The sequence below is a fragment of the Hoplias malabaricus genome, chromosome 1 (genome assembly GCF_029633855.1).
Source record: "Hoplias malabaricus isolate fHopMal1 chromosome 1, fHopMal1.hap1, whole genome shotgun sequence".
NCBI classification, from domain to species: Eukaryota; Metazoa; Chordata; class Actinopteri; order Characiformes; family Erythrinidae; genus Hoplias; species Hoplias malabaricus.
Genome location: NC_089800.1, coordinates 67,161,183 through 67,175,499, shown reverse-complemented (window position 1 = coordinate 67,175,499; position 14,317 = coordinate 67,161,183). Strand labels below are relative to the sequence as shown.

The following is a 14,317-nucleotide window of genomic DNA, read 5'->3' as shown; positions in this document are numbered from 1 at the left end:
ATGCCTCAAAAGTCACCAAGCTCATGTGAGTCACTGATGGTCAAAATCATCCAAGTCGTCCAACCAGCAGATGAATGACAGTTCTGTCTATTTTTGTGACACACACGTCTTGGTTTGGTTTTTCAAAACTGTATTTGGCAGCTAGAGGTCTGTGGGGGGGCCACATCAGAGAGTTTGTGGCCGCATCCTGTTTCTATTCCTGCTGGGAGTTGTTCTGCAGGGGAGCTGAAAGCCAAGAGCTAAAGAAAGAAGGGGGATGGGGTGAAAAGAAGAGTGGAGGATGCAGAAGGAGAGAGGGAAAGAAAAGCATGCATAAAACAATGGAGATGGAGGGAGACGAAATAGTGTAGGAGTGGGAGGTCCAGCCGACATCAGTCTGTCATTTTAGTGGTCAGAAACACTTATTCAGCAGGGGTTGGAGTTTGAGATGATGTCATCTGTTACAGACTTCCAGATTGTGCTTGCTTTGTTCTCTTTCAAACCTAAGAATAACAAGAGCTGCTTTGTACATGCTCAATTCAATGTGACCAAGAGAGTTTGTTCCACTAACCGTCCAGTGCTTGCAAACCTCAAGCTACATCTGCTCCATTCACATCCATTAAAAAAAACCTCACGTCTGTTAATATGGCTTTTAGCTTAACATGTATATCCCTTTTATAAAGCACTTAATTGCCCTTTTTATGACCCTTGAAGCATTGATGTACTCTCCCAGAGGGCTAAAAGGCTTTTAGACATTTCCTTAACCTCAGAGTCCATGTTATAAGACTCATCGTCTTCCACTGAGCTCTGGAAAGTCTTTCTTGAGGTTTAAAGCCTCAGAAGCACTAGCCTGATGGTATAGTGATTGTACTGGTGAGTCTAAAGGTAATATTTAACTCCAAGTACTAAAAAAGACTGCATGTGTGTTTTTAGACCATCTTGGTCCAAACCAGATGATGCATGGTTGCATTTTTGGTTTCCTCAGTTTGGTTTACTTTCAAGAGTTACACATTTGTTGTTGGTAGGAGCTCCAGATTCTTCATATGAAACTCAAAATAAGTGGAGAAGCAGCATTATCCTTTTATGTGCCAAAGATTTGGAACACATTACCAGTAGATATTCATCAGACTCTCTCTGCTAGTGTTTATAATATAAAAAAGTCATTAAAAATTAATTAAATAATTTAGCATTTAATTAAATACTATTTTTAGTTATTATTTGTGCTCTTTCTTATATTTCTGTATTTTAATCTCTGTCATTAATTGCTGAATCTGTTACTAATTGTGGCTTTTTACTATTTGCTTTAAATTACTTTGCTTACATTTGAATATGTACTTTTCCCGGTAGGAACATTTTATAGCTCATACGTGGCTCTGTAATGGTTCAGGAGACATAACGGCCGTTCTTCTAAAATTCATTAGTATATAAAGTATGAGTCAAAAGAGAGACATGAGGCACTGAAGATGCATAAAGGACAGAGAGCAGGATTTAGTTCTTCTGGCAAACCTCAGCACAGTTTGTGACTACAGTGAGATCCACTAACTCCAGAGGAAGCACCTGTGAGATCACTGAGGTCTCAGGAGTCTCACAAGACACGTCTGAGCAGCAGGAGACTTGCACTGAAGTCTCCTTGGGCTTTCCATCTGATCTCATAGTTGTCTAGGAGAAACTAGTTTTTAAGGAGATCTTCTTTTTGATTTTATTTATCGATTTTTTTTCTGCACATCACTTTCAGCTGCGTATTAAATGTATGAAAGGTTTTATATAATTGAAGCTTATTATTATTATTATTATTAATCCAACCTCTCTGGACTGTCAGCCCAACTGTACTCCACATGCTGCTGTTGCTGCTGCTACTGCAGAAGTGCTTAACCCTCATCCAGCAACTTCAACACACAAACACCTCTAAACCAAATGTCTGTGATCAGGATTTTGGGTGATTTTGTTTTCCCTGTGAAGCCAAGAGAGATAATAGATGATGTGATTGTTTTTAGCATTGCAGAATTTAGCCTGTGTACAGAGAACAAAAACAACACTTTGAGTGACTCAGCCTTTCAGTGTTTCTCAGCCTCCTCATGTTTATGTGTGTGACACGTTAGAGGATGGACTCAGACAGCTTTGTCCCGTGTGACCTAAATACTTAGCCATGTGTGCGGTTATGCTACAAACAGATAGAGCATGTAGATGACACCTACGTATAGCCTTCATCCTCCTCCTTTCTTCCACTTCCTTGCCTGCAATTAACCCTTTTTGGCCAATGTCCAGTCCAAACAGTTGTGTTCCTACTCACTTGTTCCACAGAATTCCTGTGTACTCACGCTTAGCCTATGACTGACTTACATTTATTGGGAATTTAAAGAGAACCTGTTCTGAACTATATGATACATCCAATGATACAAAATGACCAGTTTCCGCTCAGTTCAGCTCAGCAGTCTCCAGGAGTGAGCAACAGAAGCTCTGGATTTTCACTTTTTTCTTGTTTCATTTTCTATTATTTAATTTGAACTCTGTTCCTCCTTGTTCTTCCTCAACTGCACTTTCACATAAATGTGTGTCCAGCGCTGTGTTTGGAGAGACTCAGACAAGAAGACACTGGCAAACCTACATTGTCTGCACTCTACATAAAATGCAACACTGATTCACAATGACTCATTTTATCCTGTGTTTACTGACATTGGTAGCCCACAAAAACAGACTGGGTGGTCTTGTTTCACAGTTGGTGTGCTTGTAGGATCTAGATCCCCACATTAATGTGCTAATGCACTCTACAAGTGAGTGTTTTATAGTATTTCCCCTTTGTCTAGATTGTGTTTGTGTCCCCTTACCTGGTCACACATTCATTTTCATTCATTATGGTCAAGTTTAGTCCTTATACAGTGTACAGTGTATTTAAATATTTCCTGAGTTGGCCAGTGTTTTCCATCCTGACATAATTTGTTGCTTAAAACACTGACTGTGGGTTTGTTTGTTTTTTTCCTCTTCTACCAAGAACATTTCCCAGTGTGTGTCAAGATCAAGGCTTTAATTGTCAGAGGGAAAACTGACTTTGGGCATGTTGATATTGGTTGGAGTTTGCTCTGGTTTGGGCTGTGCCTTGATGTCCACATATTACTGAGAAAAGAGAGCTGTGAGAGTGAACAGAGATCGTTTTCCATAAAATTAAGTCTCTTTTCACTCTGCTGTGTGGGTTTATTGGTTTTTATCAATGAGCCATAACTGATGAGACAGTACAGTAACAGTTCTTCTGTATGTTAATGGATTTGTCTGTGAATATTTTTGTCTGCGGTGGAATGGCTAAGAGATCAACTGTGATGTCACTCATCTAGTAAGGGATTATGGGACCACTAAGCTGTTCTTGGGAAAACCTCTAATACTAGGAGATGTCTGTGGTGTCCCAGTAATTATACATGTGCTTTGCATGTGATCAAAGTAAATGAGAAAATAATTTCATATATATTAGAAAACAGGGCAAAAACATGATTGGATAATGAACATTTATTCTTTTCAAATATAAGGAATGGAGCTCTACATTACATTACAGCTCTATTTATTTGAACACTTTTTAAAAATGTATTTGTTGAGCAATCTTTATGGTTTATGTAATATTTATCACATGAACTCAACAATGCCATGTTCCAGTTATATCTTTGTTATTGTTATCACAACATTTTGTTTTAAGAATAAAATAAAACGTTTAAAGGGGATGTCTATGAAACTCTGCATCTTTTAAGGTGGAACGGTGCATTAGAGTGGAAAAAAAACAACAATTGTTTGTACGTGGATGAAGTTTAACTTGTCTGCAAGTTTTTAATCACTGCTTGAACTACCACAGTAACTCGTTTGTAACTCGAGGTGTTTAGTTTTGTAGCGCCGTAATACAGTTAGCTGTCTCTCGAATTTGAAGACCTTTAAACCTTAAGGAATCTGAAACAGCAAAAATAAGTCACGTTTACCCATCTATGAAACCGGAACAGAGCAGCATCCTCATCTCGGTTCATGCTTTTCAATGTTGGGTGGTGGACAGCCCTGTCTTCCTCCCTCAATCCACGGCTGAGGTGCCCTTGAGCAAGGCACCTAACCCCCATCTGCACCCCAGGTGGCAGGGATCACTGCCAACCGCTCCAGGTGTATGATCACTGCCCCTATTGCATGGCTGCATGTTTGTACGTGCACACAATGCCACAGATGGGTTAAATGCAGAGGGCTTGTTGTACAATGACCAGTAATTGCACATTACAATCTCACCTACCTTGTTACCTTTTTTAAATCAGGGTCAGCAGAAAATGCTTTTTACGCTTTGCTGGATGTTTCTGAACAAACACAGGAAGAAAATTGCCAACAGTTGGATATTTGTTATTTTTGTCCAGAAGACCAGACTACTTATTACTGTGCCAACCCAAAGAGGGACATGCACACTGCAGCTGATACTATTCTTGCTTTGCAAGGATGTCACGACTCTGCAGTGGATAGATGGCTGTGGTGTTAGAAATGTTTGTCAGGAATCACAAGCCTGCATTTATATCCATTTGAACAGTTAAATTTTTGCACAATTTCATTGATTTAGTAAGTTCTCTGGATTTTATTGGATTATTTGCAGGATCCTCCTACAAGATTGAATTTTGCGAGGGTGTGCAGGAAGTGTGCAAACCACTCTGGGGCTATTGGTACTTGCTTGATGTGACCGAGGGCTTGATGTTTCTTTCTTGGCTCATAACTATTTAAGGTCGAAATAAACATCATGTGTGGTCTAGATCTGCTTCCTTCTCATTGTATAAGGCTGTATTTTCCAGAATGGCAGGTTGATGTCATTCTCTCCAAGTGACCCAGTTCCTCTTTGTTTTTTCCATGCTGGAGAATTGGTCTAAAATCAGCAACTTTGCAGTCATTGAATACTAACATTTTCCATGTAGAACAATAAGAGCAAATATCCAAAAGTGTATTCATCAGGAAGACTAATACTGTTGGGGCAGTGCCAGCTTCTACTCTTCTGAGAAGGCTTTACACAAGATGTTGAATAGTTTTCAGTCAGGAGTTATTGCGTACAGTCCAAAGAAAATTAGTGAGGTCAGATGTTGGATGATTGGATGTTGTTGGATGATTAGTTCTGGATCACAAACCACCAACTCATCCCAAAGGTATTAGCTGGAGATCCATCACTCCACAGACAGTTCCAGTTCTCTGCAGTATAATGCTAGGGGGTTGCTTTATAACCCTCTAGCCAACTCTTAGCACTGGACAAGGTTGACCATTGGCCCTTGTGCAGCTGCTTCATTTTAAATCAAAGTAGCTGAATTCACAAACATTTGGACATACCCTGTGTATCGACACAGAAAATACACGAATTGCAGCCATATTCATTTGTCTGGTCTGTTTTTTTCTCTGCTCCAGCACTGTTCCCATGGTCAAGTCAATGATGTGTGATACTGCAAAAATGTGAGCCAACTTTGTCCTAATGAGTGAGTGAACACAGAGGGGCTGCTTGTCCTCTTATTCATGCCGTTAACCGCCTCTGCGTTGCACAACAAACCAGCCGTTTGTGGTTAAGGAAGCTAGGAGGCTGTGAATTGTTGAGAGATTAAAAAAAAGAAAAGAAAAAGCAGTGCAGCTCGATCCTTTCTGTGTCTGCTGCTGACTGTAGGTCAATCAATCAGACAGAGTTTAGACTTCAGAAAAATTGATTGTGGACACTTGCTTATCCAACATTTTTTCTGAAATCAAGGGTATTGACCTGGAGTTTGGCCTTCCTTTTGCTGCAGTAATGGTTTCTGCTGTTCTTGGAAGGTGTTACACTAACTACTGTTACTTTTTGATTGAGTGATTTAGGTTCTGATATCGGGTAAATTTTTTGGATCACTTAGACCACTCCAACTCATTTAAAAGGTAGTGGATGATGATCTATGACTTCAGGGAATATAGTATCACTTCTTCACAGTTCACTACTGTAGGGCCATGTAGCCAAAATTTGGCATTAAGCATTGTGATCTCAGGCTCCTGCAGCTGTTGCAAACCATTACCTTTTATACTTTCCTAAATCTATTAAACTAGCTGTTCCTGCATAATTAAACGTTAATATCTACCAAGGTAGATCTTAAAGTTGCTGAATACTTCAGAAATACTGACTCTGGCCTGAGATTGCACAAGGACTCTACAGTTCAGGAGGATTAGCAAGCTCCTCTCAAATATTTCATCTCTTCAGATGAAGCAATATATTATCTGGTGTACTGCAGGTTTTACAAATAGTTACCAACACCTTTTGTAGTGCAACTTTGTCTCAATCAGCGTACATCGTTTGAGTTCAGAGTTTGGAGTTGTGTAACCTCGAAAGGGCAGAGCTCTTGCAGCTTCTCTTCCCTTTTTTTCAACCAAAGATGAGAACGATGAGTCCTCACTTTCTTTTCCAATCGTGTACAGTTTCCCTGGCAACCAACTACCCATCACCATAGTAACTTACCCGCACACATTCTCTAGAGCCTGCTTCCTCCTACACAGCCTGTTTGAGTGGCCATCACAGTGTTACACAGTTAACACTTCACTCCATATCGTATAGCCAACACTGACGCCTCTCAAAAATGTCACATGCATTCCTAAATGAAGAAATAATGTCTCCGGCCTGATTTCCTGGACACTGTGGTGGACTCCACTGAAAGTCCCCAACTGGCTCAAAATAATTTCTCCAGAACCACACTTAATAGAACAGGAAAAGTCATCCCTAAAACTGTTTAATGAAGTCACTTGGTAAAAATGTCTATGGCCTCGTATTTGGTTGACATGGTTCTTGTCTTAATTTGGCTTCTTAATTGCAGTTAGAATGCTAATGGTGCTAATGAGCAATGGACACTTATAAAGTACCCACTAGCATTGTGTATATATACAAGTATATATAAAGACATCATGATGACCCCTAAAACTGTGCATATATAATATAGATTTGGATGATGTAGAAAATTTAAAGAGCATCCTGGTCAAAATGGAAAAAAAATGTGAAAAGTGGTGATTTAAAAGTGGTGCTGCAGTAGTCTCTAATGTGAGGTTTTCTTGTTTAAAGACTAAGGAAATATACCTTCTGATGATGTATCTTCATGGTGTATATAACTTCAGGAAAAACTACAAGCGGTTAATATATACTCTTTAAAATGCTATGCTTAATGTTGAATCAAAATAGACAGTTAACATTAAGGTTATGAAGAGGAATATTGTGTCTGTATTAATTTATGGATCAGTGGCTATGCTAGCAGTCAGGATTTCTTTGCCGAGGTAGAAATCTCAGTGGATGCATGATGTACATTTTGTAATTGATGCTGGGTTTTGTAGTCCACGAATGTTGAAGGGCAACAACAAAACAAATACAAAATGATGAATTTTGAATAATTCAAAGCATCAACATACAACAACATACTGCACAAAAGTGTTTAAAATGCTAATTTAAGCATGTGTGCTTTGATTTATGTACAACTGAATTTTAAAACAATGCAAAATAAAGAACAGTATTTTGGAATCAAAATGGTTTATAATAATTCTAATTGATCCTCAGTTGACTATATTCATTTAAAGGGGATACTTGTGTAAACTGTGATTTTGCTTTAACCATGTGCTTCTCTAATATACAGTAATACCTTGACCTACAAGTTTAATTCGTTCTGTGACCGAGCTCGTATCTCAGTTTGCTCGTATATCTAATTAAATTTCCCCATTGAAATTAATTGAAATGCTATTAATCTGTTCCAGCCCCTCAAAAACCATTTTTACGTGTTTTTTTTTAAATCAGAAAAATGTATGTGTAAATAACAAATTATGTATAAAAATAAATAATACATAATAAAAGAGAAAATAAAGATAGGAACTGGTTATATTAAGTGTATTTACTTTGATCAGATGAAGTTGCTGGCGGAGGTGGAGGAGATTTGTCGGAGGAGTTTGGGGGAGTTTTTATTTTTGTGCTCTATTGCTTAACTTAACTTACTCGCTACACACTTAATGCTACAATGCTACAAAAAACTGCGATAGATGCACAGCAAGATAATCAAGTGAACTAAATGCTCGCTGGACCACCTAGTGGCGGGTGGGGTAAGCTCACTCACTCGTAACTCAGATCTCGGCTCGCATCTTAAAACAAAAAATTGACACAGCGACGACTCGTATCTTGGAAAACTCGTAAGCTAATTCACTCGTAAGTCAAGGTTTCACTGTATTAAATGTAATAAACACAAGACGCTAAAAATAGCTTCTCATCTCTCCTCTAGGTAACCAGAGGGTCTCAGTGAGCAGTCTGCTGGTGTGTAATGGTTTGCTTTTGGTGGGGACCAATCTCGGAGTAACAGTGGCTCTGTCTGTGCCCAGACTACAGGGGATCCCCAAGGTTACAGGTGGGTTTAAACCTCAAGAGTACACACAGTCTTTCCCTTAAACAGGATTACAGAGATTAGCCCTGCTTTCAAAAGCATTTTCAGTGCTGGCTGTGTAATTTTGCATTAGAGTAGCCTTGCTCTGAACCCAGAAAACAGCCTTTAAAAAATGAAGAAAAATATGCTATATATTAGAATAAAGCAGTGGTTCCCAAATAAAATCAGGCATGACATGTATTAATGTATTTGGCATTATAATGTGTTCATGACATTGAAATCATTACAAAGAAATTCTACAAGATCTACTAGTTTACAAAGATGTTATTAACTTAGTTTATTATGGAACTTGACATTATAATGGCATACACGTTTGTATAAAGTAACTAGACAGGCATGTGTCAGGCATTATTAAGTAATATAAAACGGCTTTTGCAATGAAAAAGTACTAAGAAGCTTCTGTGTGTATTCATGCCAGGCACTAAAAGGTATCCTGTGTGCCACATCTTATGAATGCATTCATTTAACCTCATTAATACAGATACATAGGAAGTGTAAACATGCCTTCTGGACAAATACTTGACCTTCAGCACTGAATGGGTCCAATGCACAGATCCTGTAATTATTCAGCAGGTCCCAGACTGGCCAACTTTATTCTGAAGTCTTCCACTCTCATAGAGATACTGCATCTTAATTGCACTAGACTCTTAGATGCATTTGGTGTCTGAAGGCTTTTTGGCTACTCCCCAGTGAGTTGTGCTGAAACAGGGTAATTTCACACTCTCAGCGCATGAATCAGACTGTAATTAGGACCTTGGGGCCTCCGGATACTGCAGTCCAACTCAGGCCCAGAAATGGAGCACACCCCAGATTTAGATAAACCGCTATTACCCTTTTGTCTGAGTCGAGATGAGTGTAAAAGCATGTGAGACAGAGCAGACCCACTCCTTTCTTTGAAATGATGCACAAGCTTTTAACTAGAGTTATGAGGTAACAACGTTGTTCTGAAAAGGCAAGTATAGTAACACTCCATTTATTTAATCTGTAGTTAAAACAAACAGTAAGTTCAAGTTCATTCAAAAAGCAAGCTTCTGCTATTAAACACGTTTCCTGTATGTAATGAATCCACCCTTTAACTTTATTACAGCTTCCATTCTTCGCAGCACTTTCAATTTCTCATTATCCAAGTCATTGCAAATGCACTGTGATGGAGAGGTTAATGTTTGCCATCTTATTTTACCCTTATAAGCCCTTTGTCTCTGTCCTGTAGTGACCTTGCATTATGCCTGTAATAATGTTTGTAACGGTGGCCTCCACATTGCAGTGTGTTCTCAGCTGCATGTTTTGCAGATCTTCCTCTTTTTAGTCTATTTCCTTTTCTGGACAGCTCCACATCCTTTCAGACTTCGTGTTGAGATGTTTATCCTCACAATGGAAGGACAGACACAAGCAGCTCTGGATTTGTTCTTAGTGATAATAGAATTAGATTTTTCCATTCGTCTTTAAGATAAAAGCATTTAAAGATGTGATAGGGATCATTTTTGGTTTTAAGAACCTCATTGTTTTTTGTAACATTTAATAATTTGTGAAATGTCTGTTTAATTTTATTCTATAGCTGATCTCTTGAGGATTGTCTACATTGGTAAAAGTAATTTGTACATAATTGATGTTCTGAAGCAGGTCTGGTAATTAACCTTTTGAGAACTAAAGGACCAAACACTACTCCTCAGTGAGGTAGGGAGGAGAGAGAGCATGGACTCTTGTTACAGCTGACTGCAGGCCACTCTTACAATATAAATCTACCTTTCAGTTTTGCTTCAGTGTTAATGTAAGACAGAGTCTAGGTACTTATCAGGGGTGTGTTTATTGTGCTGAACAAACATGAAGTATAATTATAAAACATAGGATGCTGCTTGTTTCTGTATTAATGAAGCATAAAGCATTCTTTGCAGAACTGTGCTCTGAACTGTTCAAGTGAAGACTGGTTTGTATTTAATGTTTTAAATATATGTGATAATTAAAGATTATGTGTAAAATAGAGTTATATGGGAATTCCAAACTAAAACTATTATTGTTATTAATGCTATGGTCCGTAAAGAGAAGCCATCCTGTGCATTTTCTGCTATGTTTAGATATTTTGTATCTCTATTGGTTATAAAATATATAAAAGACATTATATCTGTTCTACATACTTTAATATATCAGAATAAACACAAACAGGAGATACGACTAGAATGAAATAGCCCAGCTGTATTTGTACAGCAGCAATGTGTGTGTGTTATTGTCTGTACAGTTTATTAATTAGTTGTGCATTATCCATAAACAGTTCATGTATCTGTGAGTGCAGTGTTTCATAAATAAAATACAAATGGTCCAGTGAGGTGCAGGGATAAATGAACACTATTTGTTTCTCTCCCCATTTCTGTCTATTCAGGGCGGGGCATGGTGTCCTTCCATGCTCATCATGGCCCTGTGAAGTTCCTCATTGCAGCTGTGCCTGTGTGTAACCAGCCAACAGCCACTGGAGCTCCTGCAGTTGCCAGTTCTGGCCAGTGTGCAGCTCTGGAGGATAGCAGACCAGGATCTGCTCCAGCTACGTCCAGTGACAGAGGTGTGTGGCTGGGTGACAGTAGCAGTAGAAGCTCTCCTGATCCTGATCCTGGCTCTAATCCAGATCCGGGTCCTGGTCCAGATCCAGTTCTCCAGGACTCTCACTCCTCCTCCTGTGGCTCCCTGGCACCCTCTCACAGTTCCCTTGAGCACGGCCCAGAGGATGGGACCATCTATGACCTCTTGAATGACCCTGCACACTCCCAGAAGGCCAAGCGAGCGCAGAGGATGGATGTCAGCTCGATGCTGGTGGTCTCTGGAGGACTGGGTCACCGCCGGATCAACAGGAAGACCAGGCAGTCTCGACATGAGGAGAACGTGTCCACCATAATGGTGTGGCAGATCCCCATTCTCAATGCATGAGCCTGGAGATAGAGTTCGTAAAGGTGAGTGAGAGGAGACGGGTAGATAGTTAAAGGTGTAGTCCTAAAAGGCAATGTCATGTTAGAGTTTGTTCAGTTGAAGTACAATTTTACACTCAACGATCACTGGATTAGGAACACCTACCTTGTATCTACACTCATTGTCCATTTTATCAGCTCCACTAACCATTCAGGGGCACATCTGTTTCTCTGCATACTTGATCCCCATTTGACGCTGCTCTTAAACAGTCAGGACCCCTTCAGGAACACCACAGAGCAGGTATTATTAGGGTGGTGGATCATTCTCAGCGCTGCAGTGACACTGACATTGTGGTGATATGTTAGTTGTGCTCGAATGAATGGATCAGACACAGCAGTGCTGCTGGATTTTTAAACCCCTCAGTGTCACTGCTGTTGAACTGAGAATAGTCCACAAACCAACAACGTCCAATATATATAAATATGTCCGTTTCAACTTTTATTGTCTAGATATACTGTATTCAACATACTGAGAAAGTTAGAAAAACTAAATAAGATTTACAAATCAAATTCCTGTACACACATCCACTGTCAGTTGTTGCTCTTATTTTTTTGTTGTTGTTTTTTCTTGTCTTTTCTCCTCCAGGGTGGCATTACATGGTGCACAGTTCTTCTTTGGGCATTTCAGAGGCTTTTCCCTGCTCAGTGGAAGATTCATGGTGGTGTAAAAAATGGTTTACTGCTGAACTAAAGGGAAACGGATATTCGAGGAAGAGATTACACAGTCTAAACCAATGCTCATTCTCAGTCCTGCAGACATGATGTCTGCAGTATAACCACTTGCGCATAGTTCTGGACCCATCGAGTTACTTGAAATATTGTTAATGGCAAATGCTAGTTGGACAGGGAATAGACTGCAATAAGACGCCAATTAACAGTAACTTTGTCTGTGTTGAACTGTTTGAACTGAAGTAACACTGCTAATGCAACATATTTCTATGCATCTCTAGCTGCTGTGTACTTAAATATTGGTAAAATGTCATTTGTAACACCACTTAATGTAGTTCTCAGGCTTTAACTTTCCATCAGTGTATCACAGACATCTGTCCCAGCTTCCCACTTTTTTTTTTATTTGTCCAGAGTTTCTGACTAGACTTTTCAGCCAAAATATTGGTTTTTAGTCCTGAAACCTAAAAACTGGATGATAATTTCAAAGCAGAGATATCAGTTGGACTTCTGGCTGGCCAGATTTCCTATAGCTCCCAAAGGAAAGTGGAGATATACCAATTCTATCAGTCACTACGTAGATAAGTTAATTTAGCCATTTATGAATATTTAATGTGATTAAGAAAGCTTTATTATATGACACCAATCAGTATGTATGTCTGTCTTGTCTTTTAGAATCTAAATAGGTTTGACCAGCATTTTCCAGCCTTTCTAGTACATCTGTAGTAACCCTTCCTTTATTACCAAATCATTAACAGTTGAGTTTTTTTTTTTTTGTTTTTTTGTTTTTTTTGCACCTGTCTTTGTATTAATGTGGCATCAAGCACATAATTCAGTGGCCAAAAGAAGGTAGAAAGAATGCCTGTTTGTTTGAATGGTGCTTTCTGTGACCCCAGTGCCTTAAATGTGGATGGAAAGAGGGATGAGAAGTTTTATTAAAGTGAAAAAGTGATGTTAGTAATGTGCCCTGCATTTTTCTGCTTGCCAGATATGTCTTGAAAAGAACTGTCTTCAACAAGATAGAAATTAAATATTAAAAGGGCCTAATTCTTTTTGGATGAACGTTTACTTAAACATTTCTCACATTTGTGTGCACAGTTGTAACATCTCCATTTCCTGACAAAGGTTTCACTCAAAGGAAATGAATCCAGTACTGGTATCAACTGGGACATCCCATTGTTATATTCCAGACTCTTTTGTATAATGACACATTTTACTTTGTCCCACAACTTGTTTGAACAAGCTGTTGCCTGGAGCGCATGAAGTAATGGAAGTAAATAACTGTGTGGATGATTACAGCATGTGAAACTATTCCATGAGGCTTCCCCTTATTCTTTTCTGTAGATTTGATAGAAGCAAACATAAAAAAATAGAAAAAAACAATCTGTATCATAAAAGTAGATCACATGACAGCTTTGAAACTCTTGTTCATTTTATGTGCTTCCTTTCAACATACCCAATTTTAACACATCCTCTTTGTATCAGATGGAGCTCCATTACTCCATCCACTGCTCCACATTTCCCAGCTGAAATGAGTGCTTCATCGATTAGGAGTGTTCCAAATATTTACATTTATTTTGCTTTGAAATAAAAAATGTTAATACAATTGTCTTCATATAATTACAATTTATAGTGATAATATTTGGTTGTCTGATTAAACTGTTTCAATTATACACCCCTGAGGAACACCTTTTAACACAGTTCAAATACTTTATTGTTGTGAGTGACACCACAGAAAATAAAAATAACAAAATGCAGCCTCTGTGAGGGAAAATGCTTCAGTAATAGAAACTCACACCTTCATTTCTAGTCTCCTGAGCTCGCGCTGAGCAAATGATATGTCTGACAGCTCAGTCCAAGGTCAATACACAGCCCCACCACCCTCTCAGCTCGTCTTATTGTTGCTAGCACAGAAATACCACTGTTGAATGTTGATGTCTGAGCAGCTGATGTCTGTATTAACAGGGCCCTTGTGGTGACAGAGCTGTTGACAAGTGTGTTGTCAAGCAAAATGAGTGTCTAGGCCTTGGCATTTGTTCTGTTATAACAGTGCTTGCCCTGGGTAGCCACATGGGGAAGGAGGGGAGAAGTGCAGCTGTCTGGTACAATATTCCTGTGTCAGAAAATTGGTCCATTTCGGGAGTTCACATAATCCTCGTGGCAGTTTTTTAGGAATGCCATCATTGCCCCAATTTTTGGTGACCTTAAGGTTTGGGCCACAATTTTACAATTTCACTATTAAGCTGACTGATTAAATGCATTTAAATGGCATTTGCCAGATGAGCCTTTCCAGCTTTAATCATATTCCTATTTTGTATCAAA

The 14,317-nt window shown here is 39.0% G+C and overlaps 1 protein-coding gene across 4 annotated transcripts in view; it reads left to right on the top strand.

Moving 5' to 3' along the window:
- arhgef10 (Rho guanine nucleotide exchange factor (GEF) 10) overlaps positions 1 to 13,606 on the top strand; it is an 85,230-nt gene extending 71,624 nt beyond the window's left edge. For all 4 annotated transcript variants that reach the window (XM_066671458.1, XM_066671473.1, XM_066671465.1 and 1 more), the window contains 3 exons: positions 8,220 to 8,342; positions 10,753 to 11,314; positions 11,916 to 13,606. In XM_066671458.1, coding sequence (XP_066527555.1) covers positions 8,220 to 8,342; positions 10,753 to 11,291 — 662 coding nt within the window. In that variant the 3' untranslated portion in view covers positions 11,292 to 11,314; positions 11,916 to 13,606. The remainder of the gene's footprint in view (positions 1 to 8,219; positions 8,343 to 10,752; positions 11,315 to 11,915) is intronic.
- The last annotated feature ends 711 nt before the right edge of the window (positions 13,607 to 14,317 follow it).